This window comes from Macaca thibetana, chromosome 20, assembly GCF_024542745.1.
Source record: "Macaca thibetana thibetana isolate TM-01 chromosome 20, ASM2454274v1, whole genome shotgun sequence".
In the NCBI taxonomy this organism is placed as follows: Eukaryota; Metazoa; Chordata; class Mammalia; order Primates; family Cercopithecidae; genus Macaca; species Macaca thibetana.
In genome coordinates this window covers 12605668-12621854 of record NC_065597.1, presented here as the reverse complement: position 1 = coordinate 12621854, position 16187 = coordinate 12605668, and the positions used below count along the sequence as shown (strand labels likewise).

The 16187-nt window shown below is 45.1% G+C and overlaps 2 protein-coding genes across 4 annotated transcripts in view; both read left to right on the top strand.

Moving 5' to 3' along the window:
- COG8 (component of oligomeric golgi complex 8) overlaps window positions 1–16187 on the top strand; it is a 175774-nt gene that overhangs the window by 109870 nt on the left and 49717 nt on the right. The gene's annotated exons all lie outside the window — the stretch shown is intronic.
- TERF2 (telomeric repeat binding factor 2) overlaps window positions 7558–16187 on the top strand; it is a 31928-nt gene continuing 23298 nt past the window's right edge. For all 3 annotated transcript variants that reach the window (XM_050773363.1, XM_050773362.1, XM_050773364.1), the window contains exons 1-3: window positions 7558–7947; window positions 8055–8150; window positions 8823–8953. In XM_050773363.1, coding sequence (XP_050629320.1) covers window positions 7569–7947; window positions 8055–8150; window positions 8823–8953 — 606 coding nt within the window. In that variant the 5' untranslated portion in view covers window positions 7558–7568. The remainder of the gene's footprint in view (window positions 7948–8054; window positions 8151–8822; window positions 8954–16187) is intronic.

The following is a 16187-nucleotide window of genomic DNA, read 5'->3' as shown; positions in this document are numbered from 1 at the left end:
CAAGACCAGCCTGGTTAACATGACAAAACCTCATCTCTACAAAATATACAAAAATTAGCCAGGTGCAGTGGCACACACCTGGGGTCCCAATTACTGGGGTTGGGGGGCGCTGAGGCAGGAGACTTGCTTGAACCTGGGAGGCGGAGGCTACAGTGAATCGAGATCATGCCACTGAACTCCAGCCTGGGCAATAGAGGGAGACAAAACAAAAGCTGGCACAGAATTACCTCTTTGTAGGATTTTGGTGCAGACTAAATGAAATAAAGGATGTAAGGCACCGCAGCACACAGTAAGTGATATGTAATAAATGTTCTCGCTCTCACTGGCTCTCTGCCTCTCTCTCTGTGTCCACAACTCCCGCTCCCGCATGCGCGAGCACGCGTGTGTGTGTGTGTGTGTGTGTGTGTGTTTAAGGTAGGGTTTTGCTCTGTCACCCAGACTGGAGTGCAGTGGCATAATCATAGCTCACTGTAACCTCAAAATCCTGGGCTCAAGCAATCCTCCTGCTTATCAGAACTGAAAAGGTCTGATAATAAAATTATTAAGTAAATCATGGTTTGTTCATCTTAAGGAATTTTATTCTGTTATGAAGATTTTCCAACCAGCCTCTCAAGTAGCTAGGACTGCAGGCCACCACTATGCCTAGATAATTTTTTATTTAATTTTTTTTTTTTTTTTTTTTTTTTTTGGAGACGGAGTCTCGCTCTGTCGCCCAGGCTGGAGTGCAGTGGCCCGATCTCGGCTCACAGCAAGCTCCGCCTCCTGGGTTCACACAATTCTCCTGCCTCAGCCTCCCGAGTAGCTGGAACTACAGGCGCCCGCCACTGCGCCCGCCCAATTTTTTGTATTTTTAGTAGAGATGGGGTTTCACCGTGGTCTCAATCTCCTGACCTTGTGATCCGCCTGCCTCGGCCTCCCAAAGTGCTGGGATTACAGGCGTGAGCCACCGCGTCCGGCAATTTTTTAATTGTTTGTAGAGACAGGGTCTTGCTATGTTGTCTTGAACTCCTGGCCTCAAGGAATCCTCCTGCTTTGGCCTTCCAAAGTGCTGGGATTCTAGGTGTGAGACACCACACCTGGCAAAAAATATATTTTATATAATATATAATTTTATATAATCGTTATTCCCATAAATTTGTGGTTACACCATTATGTTTCTTTTTTTTTTTTTTTTTTTTTTTTTTTTTTTTTTTTTTGAGACGGAGTCTCACGCTGTTGCCCAGGCTGGAGTGCAGTGGCGCGATCTCGGCTCACTGCAAGCTCCGCCTCCCGGGTTCCCGCCATTCTCCTGCCTCAGCCTCCTGAGTAGCTGGGACTACAGGCGCCCGCCACCGCGCCCGGCTAATTTTTTTGTATTTTTAGTAGAGACGGGGTTTCACTGTGGTCTCGATCTCCTGACCTTGTGATCCGCCCGCCTCGGCCTCCCAAAGTGCTGGGATTACAGGCTTGAGCCACCGCGCCCGGCCACACCATTATGTTTCTTTTTTTTTTTTTTTTTTTTTTTGAGACGGAGTCTCGCTCTGTCACCCAGGCTGGAGTGCAGTGGCCGGATCTCAGCTCACTGCAAGCTCCGCCTCCCGGGTTCACGCCATTCTCCTGCCTCAGCCTCCCGAGTAGCTGGGACTACAGGCGCCCGCCACCTCGCCCGGCTAAGTTTTTGTATTTTTAGTAGAGACGGGGTTTCACTGTGTTACCCAGGATGGTCTCGATCTCCTGAGCTCGTGATCCGCCCGTCTCGGCCTCCCAAAGTGCTGGGATTACAGGCTTGAGCCACCGCGCCCGGCCTAAACACCATTATGTTTCTATCTTTTTTCTCCTCTTATATCTTTTATATCTTTTTTATGCTCTTATTATATCTTAAGCATGGAATAATCTTTGGGTACATAGTTATGTATTTATTCTTACTGAGAGGAGAAAATCTTTATTTTATTTTTATTATTTATTTTATTTTTATTTATTTTATTTTTTTTTGAGACGGAGTCTCGCTATGTCACTCAAGCTGGAGTGCAGTGGCCGGATCTCAGCTCACTGCAAGCTCCACCTCCCGGGTTCACACCATTCTCCTGCCTCAGCTTCCTGAGTAACTGGGACTACAGGCGCCCGCCACCTCGCCCGGCTAGTTTTTTGTATTTTTTAGTAGAGACGGGGTTTCACCGGGTTAGCCAGGATGGTCTCTATCTCCTGACCTTGTGATCCGCCCGTCTCGGCCTCCCAAAGTGGTGGGATTACAGGCTTGAGCCACTGCGCTCGGCTATTTTTATTTTTGAGACAGAGTCTCCCTCTGTTGCCCAGGCTGGAGTGCAGTGGCACGATCTTGGTTCACTGCAGCCTTCACATCCCAGGTTCAAGCTATTCTCGTGTCTCAGCCTCCTGAGTAGCTGGGATTACAGGCGTGCACCACAACTCCCAGCTAATTTTTATATTTTTAGTAGAGATGGGGTTTCCCCACATTAGCCAGGCTGATCTCGGACTCCTGACCTCCGGTGATCCACCCGTCTTGGCCTCCCAAAGTGTAAGCCCATTACAGGCATGAGGCACCACGCCTTCTCAAAAAATCTTCATAACAGAATAAAATTTCTTAATATGAACAAACCATGATTTACTTAATAATTTTATTATCAGATCTGATAATAAATTTATCAGATAATAAAACTATCATCAGATCTTTTCAGTTCTAGTTTTTTCTACTTTATAAGTAATTATGTGATAAAAATCCTTGTACTTACAACTTGTTACTTATTTGTGATTATTCCTGCACGACGACTTTCTTTCTTTTTTTTTTTTTTTTTTGAGACGGAGTCTCACTCTGTCGCCCAGGCTGGAGTGCAGTGGCCGGATCTCAGCTCACTGCAAGCTCCGCCTCCCGGGTTCACGCCATTCTCCTGCCTCAGCCTCCCAAGTAGCTGGGACTATAGGCGCCCGCCACCTCGCCCGGCTAGTTTTTTGCATTTTTTAGTAGAGACGGGGTTTCACCGTGTTAGCCAGGATGGTCTCGATCTCCTGACCTCGTGATCCGCCCGTCTCGGCCTCCCAAAGTGCTGGGATTACAGGCTTGAGCCACCGCACCCGGCCGACGACTTTCTTAACAATGGAATTCTTATGGCTGTTGCTGATTTTTTTCTGGATTGCTCTTTAGAAAGGTTGTACTGATTTAACACTCCCACCAATGCTGGCTGAAAGGGCCTGCTTCACAGTACCTTCCCTGACAATCGGGATTATTAACTTTTTTTTTTTTTGAGATGGCGTCCCACTTTGTTGCCCAGGCTGGAGTGCAGTGGCACAGTCTCGGCTCAAGTCAAGCTCTGCCTCCCGGGTTCACACGCCTGGCCTATTATTAACTTTTAAAACTGTGCTAGTGGAGGCTGGGCACGGTGGCTCACGCCTGTAATCCCAGCACTCTGGGAGGCCGAGGTGGGCAGATTGACTGAGGTCAGGAGTTCGAAACTAGCCTGACCAACATGGTAAAATCCCATCTCTATTAAAAATATAAAAAATTAGCTGGGCATGATGGTGGACGCCTGTTTGAGACTCTGTCTCAAAAAAACAAAACAAACAAACAAAAAACCCAAAAACCTTGCTAGTGGCCAGGTGCAGTGACTCACACCTGTAATCCCAGCACTTTGGGAGGCCGAGGCAGGCGGATCACCTGAGGTCAGGAGTTCGAGACCAGGCTCACCAATATGGTTAAGACCCGTACCTACTAAAAATATAAAATTAGCTGGGTGTGGTGGTGCATGCCTGTAATCCCAGCTACTCAAGAGGCTGAGGCAGGAGAATCACTTGAACCCAGGAGGTGGAGGTTGCGGTGAGCCGAGATCATACCATTGCACTCCAGCCTGGGCAACAAGAGCGAAACTCCGTCTCAAAAACAAAACAGAAACAAAGAAAAAAGAGAAAAAAAAAAACCTTGCCAGGCCGAGGTTGGTGGCTCAGACCTGTAATCTCAGCACTTTGGGAGGCCTAGATGGGAAGATCGCCTGAGCCCAGGAGTTTCAGACCAACCTGGCCAACATGGCAAAACCCCATCTCTACAAAATAATAATAATAATAATAATAATCTTTAGCCAGGTATGGTGGCATGTACCTATAGTCCCGGCTACTCAGGAGGCTGAGGAAGGAGGATCGCTGGAGCCCAGGAGGTCGAAGGTCAAGGCTGCAGTGAGCCATGATCACACCACTGCACTCTAGCCTGGGTAACAGAGCAAGACCCTGTCACACACACAAAAAAAACCTTGCTAGTTTGATTGGCATGTGTCAGGCAATTTTTTTTTTCTTGAGACAGAGTTCTACTCTTTTCGCCCATGATGGAGTGCAATGGCACGTTCTTGGCTCATTGCAACCTCCACCTCCTGGGTTCAAGCGATTCTCCTGCCTCAGCCTACCAAGTAGCCGGGATTACAGTTGCCCGCTACCATGCCCGGTTAATTTTGTATTTTTAGTAGTTATGGGGTTTACTATGTTGGCCAGGCTGGTCTTGAATCCTGAACTCAGGTGATCCACCCACCACAGCCTCCCAAAATGCTGGGATTACAGGCGTGACCCACCGTGCCTGGCCAATTGTTATTATTATTATTTTGAGACAGAGTCTCACTCTATCCAAGCTGGAGTGCAGTGGCACCATCTCAGCTCACTGCAACCTCTGCCTCCCAGTTTCAAGTGATTCTCATAACTCAGCTTCCCAAAGTGCTGGGATTAAAGTCGTGAGCCACTGCACCCAGCATTGTCAGACGTTATTTACAGACCTTATTTCATCTTTATTTTTGAGACAGAGTCTGGCTTTGTTGCCTCGGCTGGAGTGCAGTGGCGCGATCTTGGCTCACTGCAACCTCCGCCTCCCAGGATCAAGCAATTCTTCTGCCTCAGCCTCCTGAGTAGCTGGGATTACAGGCTTCTGCTACCACACCCAGCTAATTTTTGTATTTTTAGTAGAGACAGGGTTTTACCATGTTGGCCAGGTGGCTCTCCAACTCCTGACCTCAGGTTATCCACCCGCCTTGGCCTCCCAAAGTGCTGGGATTACAGGTGTCAGCCACAGCGCCCGGCTGGTGTAAGCTGTTTTTATTAACTCATCCAGGACCTGCCTAGAAAGTCTCCTACTCGCCTCTATCCAAAAAAAAAAAAAAAAAACCCTTATTTTTCTTTTATTTTTTCAAAATTAAGGTATGACTTACATAAAGTCCACAAATCATAAGTGTCCTGCTTGATGGATTTTCTCCTCATTTTTCAAAGTCCCATCATCCTCTGGTTATCCCAAAATCATTCTCTTTTTTTTATCTACCACAAATACCCAACTGTCTCTTTAAGGGAACTTCTTTGAAAGCCATAAGTGCTTCCTGCTTTCCTGTAATCCCAGCTACTTGGGAGGCTGAGGCAGGAGAATCAATTGAACCTGGGAGACGAGGTTACAGTGAGCCAAGATCGCACCATTGCACTCCAGCCTGGGCGACAGGAGCAAAACTCCGACTCAAAAAAACAAACAAACACAAACAAACAAACAAACAAAAAACAGCTTACACTTACTGAGCCCTTACCACAAGCTGAGCCCTTCACTAAAGGCATTAGAAATAGCAATTCATTGACTTTTCATATAATTTCCAAGAGGTACCTTCATTATTTGTGCTTGACAGATGTGGAAACAGAGGCACAGAGACAGTTAAGGGATTTGTTCAAGGTTACGCAGCTTGCAAGTAGAAGAGTTAGAATTGGCTGGGTGCAGTGGCTCACGCCTGTAATCTCAGCACTTTGGGAGGCCGAAGTGGGCAGATCACTTGAAGCCAGGAGTTCGAGACCAGCCTGGCCAACGTGGTGAAACCCCGTTTCTACTAAAAATACAAAAATTAGCCAGGCGTGGTGGCACACGTCTGTAATCCCAGCTACTCGGGAGGCTGAGGCAGGAGAATCACTTGAATCCGGGAGGCAGAGGTAGCAGTGAGCCATGATCGTGCCACTGCACTCCAGCCTGGGCAACAGAACAAGACTGTCTCAGAAAGAAAACACAAAAGTTAGAATTGAAAGGCAAGTGATTTGGCACCAGGCACAGTAGCTCAACCCTGAAGTCCCCAGCATTTTAGGAGACCAAGGTGGGAGGAGTGCTTGAGGCCAGGAGTTTGAGACCAGCCTGGGCAACACGGCAAGACCCCTAACTCTACAAAAAAAATTTCAAATTACCCAGGCATGGTGGCACATGCTGGTAGTCTTAGCTACTTGGGAGGCTAAGCCAGGAGGATCACTTGAGCCCAGGAGTTCAAGGCTGCAGTGAGCATGATTGTGCCACTGCACTCTAACCTGCATTACAGAGTGAAACTGTCTCAAAAAAATTAATATAAAGGCAGGTGATTTGGCTCCTGGTTAAGGCAAGCAGGCTGGAATGGAAAAGCAGCCATGATCACCAAAGATCAGTCAGACCTAGAGGCCTCTTCTCTCATCCTGGAATGTGTACCTCATGGAACTTCTGGCTTTCCAGGATACTATACATATTACGGTCTTGATATAATTAATTCAAAGGTTCAGCATGGGATTCACATCCTCAAGGACATGCCACCTGCCCTTCTGAGTTGTCTTTGAGTGGCCCCAAACTGGATCTTTGCTGGTTCCAGACTAGTGGGGCTGGTAGGACAATCTTTGAAGCTAGACCAGTTACTGGGCCTCTCAGGAAGAGGCACCCACAACCACCATCCTGAACTAAAGTCTGAGCTGGAGGTTCTCCATTTGGTCAAGTGCTGGTTGGTGAATTCCAAGAGTATCAGACATACCTGAAAGTGACTCAGACCCTCTATGGGACTATGGGTGGCCCTTTTGCTTATTTTTCTAATTGTTCTACAACAAAATGTGTTATTTTTGTGATTAGAAAGAGTATATGTCTAGAGGTTTCTGGGTTGCCAGGTGCATTCTATTTCTTGGTATCACTCTGGTCTTTGCTTTATAATTATAGTATTTGTTAAAATGCAAATTTGTTTAAAGACTTTCCTCTGTGCATGCTCTTTTCCACAATTTTCAAAGTGTTTAATAAGTTGCACATTTTTTTTTCTTTCTTTCTTTTCTTTTTTTTGAGACGGAGTTTCGCTCTTGTTGCCCAGGTTGGAGTGCAATGGTTCGATCTCGGCTCACCGCAACCTCCGCCTCCTGGGTTCAAGCGATTCTCCTGCCTCAGCCTCCCGAGTAGCTGGGATTACAGGCATGCGCCACCACGGCGGCTAATTTTGTATTTTTAGTAGAGATGGGGTTTCTCCATGTTGGTCAGGTTGGTCTCGAACTCCCGACCTCAAGTGATCCACCCGCTTCAGCCTCCCAAAGTGCTGGGATTACAGGCGTGAGCCACCGAGCCCGGCCTGTTTTTCAATCTCTAATACACTGTTCCGCGTCCCTAGCATAGTAGCTGTTTTCTGTAAATTCGGAGCCAAGTTGACTGCAAACCCCGCCGGGTTCACCGGCCTGGGCGGCGTGGACTTCAAGCTCCAGGAGGCATTGCGGCCGGCACATGGAGAACTACGGCGTCTGAGAAGGGGGCCGGGCCCTCCGGTCCTTTCCCTCCCAGAAGCCCGCGGGCGGCTCGGAACGCTGTTCCTATCATGGCCGCGGGAGCCGGGACGGCGGGCCCCGCTTCCGGCCCGGGCGTCGTGCGTGACCCGGCGGCGTCACAGCCGAGGAAGCGGCCCGGCCGGGAGGGCGGGGAGGGCGCGCGGCGATCGGACGCGATGGCGGGAGGAGGCGGGAGCAGCGACGGCAGCGGGCGGGCAGCTGGCAGGCGGGCGTCCCGCAGTAGCGGGCGAGCCCGGCGGGGGCGCCACGAGCCGGGGCTGGGGGGCCCGGCGGAGCGCGGCGCGGGGGAGGCACGGCTGGAAGAGGCAGTCAATCGCTGGGTGCTCAAGTTCTACTTCCACGAGGCGCTGCGGGCCTTTCGGGGTAGCCGGTACGGGGACTTCAGACAGATCCGGGACATCATGCAGGGTGAGGGCCGGGCCGGGGGAAGGGGGTTGGAGCGCCGGGGAAGGGGGTCGGGGGGCCCCGGGGGTCGGGACTGGGGATCGCCCGGCCAACGATGTCTTCTTTCCCAGCTTTGCTCGTCAGGCCCTTGGGGAAGGAGCACACCGTGTCCCGATTGCTGCGGGTTATGCAGTGTCTGTCGCGCATTGAAGAAGGGGAAAATTTAGGTATGGCTATTTTTGTGTTCTTCTCTGGGCTTACTTGCGTAGGGTTTTGTTTTCAAACTTATATCTGGAACTGAAGGATTCCGGGTTAAAGTGCGATAGTTTCCATCAGTGTGGTCTTTTCCATTCTACGATGGGTCTGTTTTCTGGCTCTAGTTTTCTCCGGTTAAGGTTGTCTTGGCTGCTTTTCTCTGTTTTTTTTTGTTGTTTGTTTAAATCTTCTCCCACCTGTTCATTGCTCACCCCAACTTTGCTCATATCTAAAGTGAGTTATGTTCATGTGGACATCTTTTTTCCCCCATGGTAGAGTGTTTTTCAGAGTAGAAGTACATTTTTCCCCTCTGAATTTAACTTGAAAGCTATTTAACTGTTATCAGTTTCTTGCCACTCGTATCTGAGGAGGATGGGTGTATTCTGAATTTGAGAGGTAAATGCATGTATTTAAAAGTAATTTTTTTGCCTGTCTTGACAGGTGTTAAAAAATGGTCACGTTAAATTCATTGATTTGAATTTGGACCCTTATCGTGTATGTCAACCTGTAGCAAATGTGTCAAAATATTAAATGCAAATCTTACCATATTTGCATGCTCCATTTCCATAAGTATATATAATTTTTGGACATAACTTTTTTGCTCTTAGGAAAGAGCTTAAAATGGAAACTGTGCTTTGTCCTAGACTGTTCCTTTGATATGGAGGCTGAGCTCACACCACTGGAATCAGCTATCAATGTGTTGGAGATGATTAAAACGGAATTTACCCTGACAGAAGCAGTGGTCGAATCCAGTAGAAAACTGGTCAAGGAGGCTGTAAGGCTCTATTTTTATTTCTTTTTTGTTTGACCAAAAATCAGGGGTCTTTGAGGATACAGCCCTTACTCTTTCCTGTGTGGGGTAGAGGAAAACAGGAATGGGGAGAGATTGAGCAAGCAAGAGGGCACACACACACAGACGTTATCTCTTCAGGTGTCCCCTTTCCCACCCAGGCGTGAGAAGTAATGGCAGGTGCTCAGCTTTTGTGATTTGGGTGGTCTTCCTTGTGGCTTTGGCATTGAAGCACTGACGTTTTGGAGGTTATTGCACCATTCGGGAGCACTCTGCAAGAGCCTTAAGTAACTCTGGCCTAGGGTTTGGTCACCCTTGTTTATAATAAACCAAAGAGATAAGCGGGGCCTTGGAAAATGTGGTACTGACTTTGAGTTCTTTCTGTCTGCAGAAAGGGGCTTAGAGAATTTCCCTTTTGAACAGAAAGATTAGAATCAGAGGTGCTGAGATAATGAGCCAGCTAGCAAAATAGTAATGGTAGAAGAATGATAGAAGGTTGGCACACGCAGTGTTCTTGAATTCAAGAAAAAAGCTAATGGAGTGTCTAGGAATTTGGGATTGTCACTGTGTTGTGGCTCAGGTAGCTTCAAACGGTAGAACTTATTTTAATTTAAAACATAAAAGTGGTTGTGGCAACCAGTCAGAAAAAGACTTTTGTTCCCCCAAAACCAAGGCTGGGGGGTGTGGAAGCAGATGCACAGGTGAAGATGGAAAACATCAGCTAAGCATTGCCCTGGTGGTAGAAAATAGGGAAATGGTTAAGAAAAGAGCACCCCTAAAAGGATGGAATCCCAAAGATGGGGGTGGGGTAGGAAGAGAAAACCTTGCTTAGCAAGGAAGACCTTCTGTCTCTTGGCTGTGTACAAAGTACTTGGGTATCCTATTGAAAAACAACTAGTGTGCATGAGGTGCACATAGTTTATTTATTCAATTAAGGACCTTGGGCAGATACTACTTTTGATCTTGTAAAAAATGCTTAGATATTAGTCATTTCCAAAGAAGAATAATTCCAAGAATACATTTTTGGTATAGGAAATTCAAGTTTGGGTTTGGGGAGCATATGCCAGAAAAGACATTATCAAGGGAGGAGAAATTCATGCCTGCTTTCAGAATGGTTAAGGATCTTTTGAATGGGTACCTGTTCAGAGTAATTCATTTAACTTCTATTAAGTACAGATTGAGTATCCCTCATCCAAAATGCTTGGGACCAGAAGCGTTTTGGATTTCAGATTTTTTTCAGATTTTGGAATATTGGCATTAAATTTAGGTTGAGCATCCCAAATCCAAAAATCTGAAATCCAAATGCCCTCAAATCTGAAACTTTTTGAGTGCCAACATGGTGCTCAAAGGAAATGCTCATTGGAGCATTGCAGATTTTGGAATTTCAGATTTAGGATGCTCAACCTGTAGCAACTCCTTTAGACTCAAAGGCTGTAGATTTGCCATCTGGCCCCTCTTCTGGAAGAGTCTTTGTGGGCTTTCATCTTTCAGCTGCATATTTTTTATTATTATTATTTATGCTCATAGATCTCCTTATTTGGGTGGTTTATTAGGAAAAATCTATTAGAAAAATCTAAGCTCTCTTAGTCAACCATTTTCTTATGTTGACTGTTCTGCTTTTCCAATCTCCACCGGGTACTAGATCTTATGCTTATTGTTACTGCAGCGTAACAAATTACTCCAAGACTAAGCAGCTCAAAACAGTTAATGTTATCTTTCAATTTCTGAGGATCAGGAGTCTGTTAGTGGTTTAACTAAGTGGTTCTGGCTCAGGGTTTCTCATGAGGTTACAGTCAAGCTGTCAGCTAGGTTTGCAGTTATTTCAAGACTCAACTGCTTCCATACTCACATAGTTGTTAACAAGACTCACTTTCTTACTGGCTGTTGGCTAGACACTTCAGCTCCTGGCCTCTCCACAGATGGGGCTGCTTGCAACATGGCAGCTTTTTTTTCCTAGAGCAAATCACGCAAGAGAGCAAGACCCCAAGGGTGAAGCCTCATTCTTGTATAGTCTAATCTTGGAAGTGACACATTATCTCTTCTGCCATATGCTCTTGGTCATACAGACTAGACTCACTCTGATAGTGTGTGTGAATGGGACTCCGCAAGAGGTGAGGCACATTGGGGGCTGCCTTTGAGGTTGGCAAACACAATTACCTTGATCTCCTAGTTGTTAAATGATATTATTTTATCCACCTCTTCAATTTACTTTGTAAAAGTTTCTCATTTAGCGTCACAGAACCTGTTAATGGTCATCCTTGGGAAAATTCCACAGACGCCTAGGTTCAGTGAGCCTTGTTGATGCATTTAAGCTTTATAAAGTGCCAAAACAATTTGTTTAAAAGTATATTGAATCTTTCACAAAATTTATCAAGTAAGTTATTTGTTAAGTTAGAACTCTCAGTGCATGGTCTAGGGATCTCTGGAGGTCCCCAGGACCCTTTCAGAGAGGCCATGAGTTCAAAACTGTTTTCATAAACAGAACCACAACATTATTTGACTTTTTCAGTGCATTGGCATTTGCATCGATGGTGCAAAAAGCAAGGATGAGTAAAATGGGTGATTCCTTAGCATGATCAAGATGATAGTAATTGTACTAGTAGTCATTGTATTCTTCACTGCCACAATTTTTTAAAAACAACCGATTTTAATTAGGAATGTTAGTCACAGTTGGCTGGGCGCAGTGGCTCATGCCTGTAATCCCAGTGCTTTGGGAGGCTGAGGCGGGTGGATCACGAGGTCAGGAGATCGAGACCATCCTGGCTAACGTGGTGAAACCCCATCTCTACTAAAAAGAGATGTGGTGGCGGGCATCTGTAGTCCCAGCTATTCTGGAGGCTGAGGCAGGAGAATGGCGTGAACCTGGGAGGCGGAGCTTGCAGTGATCCGAGATCACGCCATTGCACTCCAGCCTGGGCAACAGAGTGAGACTCTGTCTGAAAAAAAAAAAAAACAAAACAAAACACGGAGTGTTAGTCACAGTTGTTTAAAAGCCCAGAACTCCCATTACAAATTTTTTTTTAAAAGAAAAAATGTCTTTGGTAAAGCAGCAAAAACTGGATTATTTTTATTAACTCTGGAGGCATGAGTAAACATCTTTTCAGTATTTTGTGTGATGAAGTAGAAAGTATGGGCCAGGTGCAGTAGCTTATACCTGTAATCCCAGCACTTTGGGAGGCTGATGTGAGCGGATCGCTTGAGCCTAGGAGTTCCAGACCAGCCTGGGTAACATAGTGAAACCCTGTCTCTACAAAAATACAAAAAATTAGCCAGGTGTGGTGGTGTGCACCTGTGGTGCCAGCTACTTGGGAAGCTGAGGCAGAAGGATCGCCTGAGCCCGGGAGGTGGAGGTTGCAGTAAGCTGATACCACACCACTGTATTCGAGCCTGGACAACAGACTGAAGACCCTGTCAAAAAAAAAAAAAAAAAGGAAGTATGCCTAAAATGTTTCTGCCACATACCAAAACATGATGGTTACCAGGAAAAGTACTTGTGTCATTATTAGAGTTGCATGCTGAGCTAGCTGCTTTTTTTGTGGAATACTATTTTACCTGAAAGAACAACTGACAAATTACAGTTGTTCACACTTGGGTATTTGGCAGTCATTTTCTTGAGAATGAGTAAAGCAAACCTGTCACATAAAACAAGTGACAGTATTTGTTGCCAATGATAAAGTTTAAGCTTTCAAGTGAAAAATAGAATTTTGGAAAACTTGTATTCGTGTGCTTGATAGCTTCCCAATACTTAGTCTTTTCTGAAGATTGGTAATATTAACAACTGACATTTAAAAAATATTTTTAGGCTGGGCACGGTGGCTCACGCCTGTAATCCCAGCACTTTGGGAGGCCAAGGTGGGTAGATCACCTGAGGTCAGGAGTTCGAGACCAGACTGGCCAACATGGTGAAACCTCATTTCTACTAAAAATACAAAAAAAAATTAGCCAGGCATGGTGATAGGCACCTGTAATCCCAGCTACTCGGGAGACTGAGGCAGGAGAATTGCTTGAACCCGGGAGTGGCAGGTTGCCATGAGCCGAGATCGTGTCACTGCACTCCAGACTGGGCGACAGTAAAACTTCAGCTCAGAAAACAAAAAAGATTTAATGAATGTGCCAACATTTGAAGATCTTCGTAACTCAGTGAACCAGTATTTTCCAGATGACCAATGCATGCTATTACAAAATCATTCATAGACGAAAGATCTATTTAAACTACAAGATAACTGATGGATTTATTTTTTATTTTTTATTTTTTTTGTTTTGAGATGGCGTCTCTCTCTGTCGCCTAGGCTGGAGTACAGTGGCACGATCTCAGCTCACTGCAAGCTCCACCTCCTGGGTTCAAGCAGTTCTCCACCTCGGCCTCCTGAGTAGGTAGCTGTGATTACAGGTGTCCACCACCACACCTGGCTAAGTTTTGTATTTTTAGTAGAGATGGGGTTTCACCATCTTGGCCAGGCTGGTCTTGAACTCCTGACCTCATGATCTACCCACCTTGACCTCCCAAAGTGCTCGGATTACAGGAGTGAGCCACCACGCCCGGCTGACTGATGAATTTTAATGTGACAGATTAAAGTTTACTTACTATGGTTTTGTGTAGAATCAAACAAGAGTAGCCACAGTTTTCTGAAAAAGCTATTAAAGTACTCCTCCATTTTCAACTTCATATGTGTATAAAACCAGATTTTTTAAAATGCCCACGGGTGGGGCATGGTGGCTCACGCTTGTAATCTCAGCAGTTTGGGAGGCTAAGATGGGTGGATTACTTGAGGTCAGAAGTTTGAGACCAGACTGGCCAATATGGTGAACCCTGTCACTACTAAAAATGCAAAAATTAGCCAGGTGTGGTGGCACGAGTCTGTAATCCCAGCCACTCGGGAGGCTGAGGCATGAAAATCGCTTGAACCCACGAGGTGGGGAGGCTGCATTGAGCTGAGATCACACCACTGCATTCCAGCCTGGGCGACAGAGCAAAACTTTGTCTCAAAAAAAAAAAAAAAAAAAAAAAAAAACCCTCTACCGAAACAACATATCCCAACAGATTGAGTACAGAAGCAGTTATGAGAATCTAGCTATCTTCTATATTAAACCAGATATTAAAGAGATTTTCAAAATGAAAAACAATGCTACTCTTCTCATTAAACTTTTATCTTAGTAAATGCCGTAATTTTTCATGAAGTGTTATTTATGTTACCCTGTAATGAGTTTATTGTTATTTTTTAATGAATTAATAAATATTTTAAATTTTCTGTTTTATGTTTCTAATACAGTGAATATCAACTAATATAACCTACATAAACAGAAAGCTCTTTGAAGGTCTGCATTAACATTTTAAGAGGAATATAAAAGAATCCTGAGACCAAAAATTTGAGACCTGCTTTTGCAAGCTGTTAATTATATCAAGACTATATTTGTTTTCTCTTCATAACTAAAGGAGAGATTGATCAGTTAGGTTTCTTTGGAGGACAAGGGATAGCAACACATGTAGCATGTCCGTGAAGCATTTACTTGTTGCTTTTTACTGTGCAGTATTCTCCCCTGCACCTTTGGCAACAGCAGCTTGATGTTCTTTGGGGGCCTTACCCCATTTGGGTTGCTTGTATATCAGATACACTCTTTTAGAACTTTAATTTTTGAAACAAAAATATTTGTTGAGGCTTTTTAAACATTGCTACTTCCCAAAACAGCCTTGCTTCTTTTTGCATCTTTTCTTTATTCTTCAGTTCTGTGAGTTTTGGTCTTCTCTTCCTCTGTTAATATATGTGCTTTCTGGCATTTCTTCCCAACATAAACCTACCTTACTTATTTTGAAAATCTTTTATTTAACTTACCCAGAGACCACTGATCTTGCTTATACCCTAAAAACCTTAACAAATACGTAAGAGAAGAAGCTATACTTACTCTTTTTTTCTTTTTTTTTGAGACAGAGTCTCACTCTTTTGCCCAGACTGGAGTGCAGTGGTGTAATCTTGGCTCAGTGCAAGCTCTGTCTCCCGGGTTCACACCATTCTCCTGCCTCAGTCTCCCAAGTTGCTGGGACTACAGGCGCCCGCCACCACACCCGGCTAATTTTTTTGTATTTTTAGTAGAGACGGGGTTTCACCGTGTTAACCAGGATGGTCTCGATGTCCTGACCTCATGATCCCCCCGCCTCGGCTGGGATTACAGGCGTGAGCTACCGCGCCCGGCCTGAAGCTATACTTATTTCTGAGAACTGCCAGGTGAAAAAGCAGTGATTCATCTTTTTAAATTTTTTCCCCCACAGGAAACTAATACATAGTTTTAAAAGATAAGCTCATAGCACAACCTTTGAAGCAGACTTCTACATTTCAATTTGAAAGCATTCATATTTCCTTTCTTGTTTCACACATTAAATATAGAAGGATATGTGTTCCAATTCTGGGGAACATAGAGTAAACATACTCTCTTCTATCTCTCCCTCTTAATGTAATTATAAGTCTTGGACAGAATGCATGGAGTAGCTATCTGAGGATTCTATCTGGAAATAGGCATATGGGGAAGGAGACCAGAATTTGAAGTTCCACCAAACCAGTGATGAATAGTTTACCATTTTTTCCTTCTCTGGTATCACCCAGCCCAGACTCAAAGGCAGTCTGAAACCTGGAAATGCACTCCAGATGTGAATGGAAAGAGCACCAAGAGAAGCTTTCTCTTTCTGGTCTGAGGGGCAAGGAGGGATCTCTTAAGGGTCAGAGGTGGTGAAAGAAATCCCAATTTTTTCTCTTTTTTCCCTTCTTTCTTGCCCTGGCCCCCAGGTGGTACTATCCTGGTGGCAGCAGCTGCCTAGCAATGACAGTGGCAACAGTGAAGGCACCTAAAAGTGAAGGAGAACTCTTTTTCTCACCAAAGGGGCTGTGATCCCCAGAACATGGAACAAATTCCATAGCCTTCTTCCACTGTCTGTCCTGCTGCTTGGCCCTGGATGCAGATGCAGTTAGAGTGTGACAGAGTGGGGAAAACCAAAGTCCAGGAATGCAAGGCTGCTTCACTATATTTGAAAATCAATCAGTGTAGTCCACCATATTAAGAGAAAAACTGTATGATCATATAAATTGATGCTGAAATTGACAAAATTCAACATTAGTTCATGATAAAAACACTTAGCAAACTAGGAATGAAGGGAACTTCCTCAACCTGATAAAAGGTGTCTACAAAAAGCCCACAGCTAATGTTCTTAATGGTAAAAATTGGAGTGCTC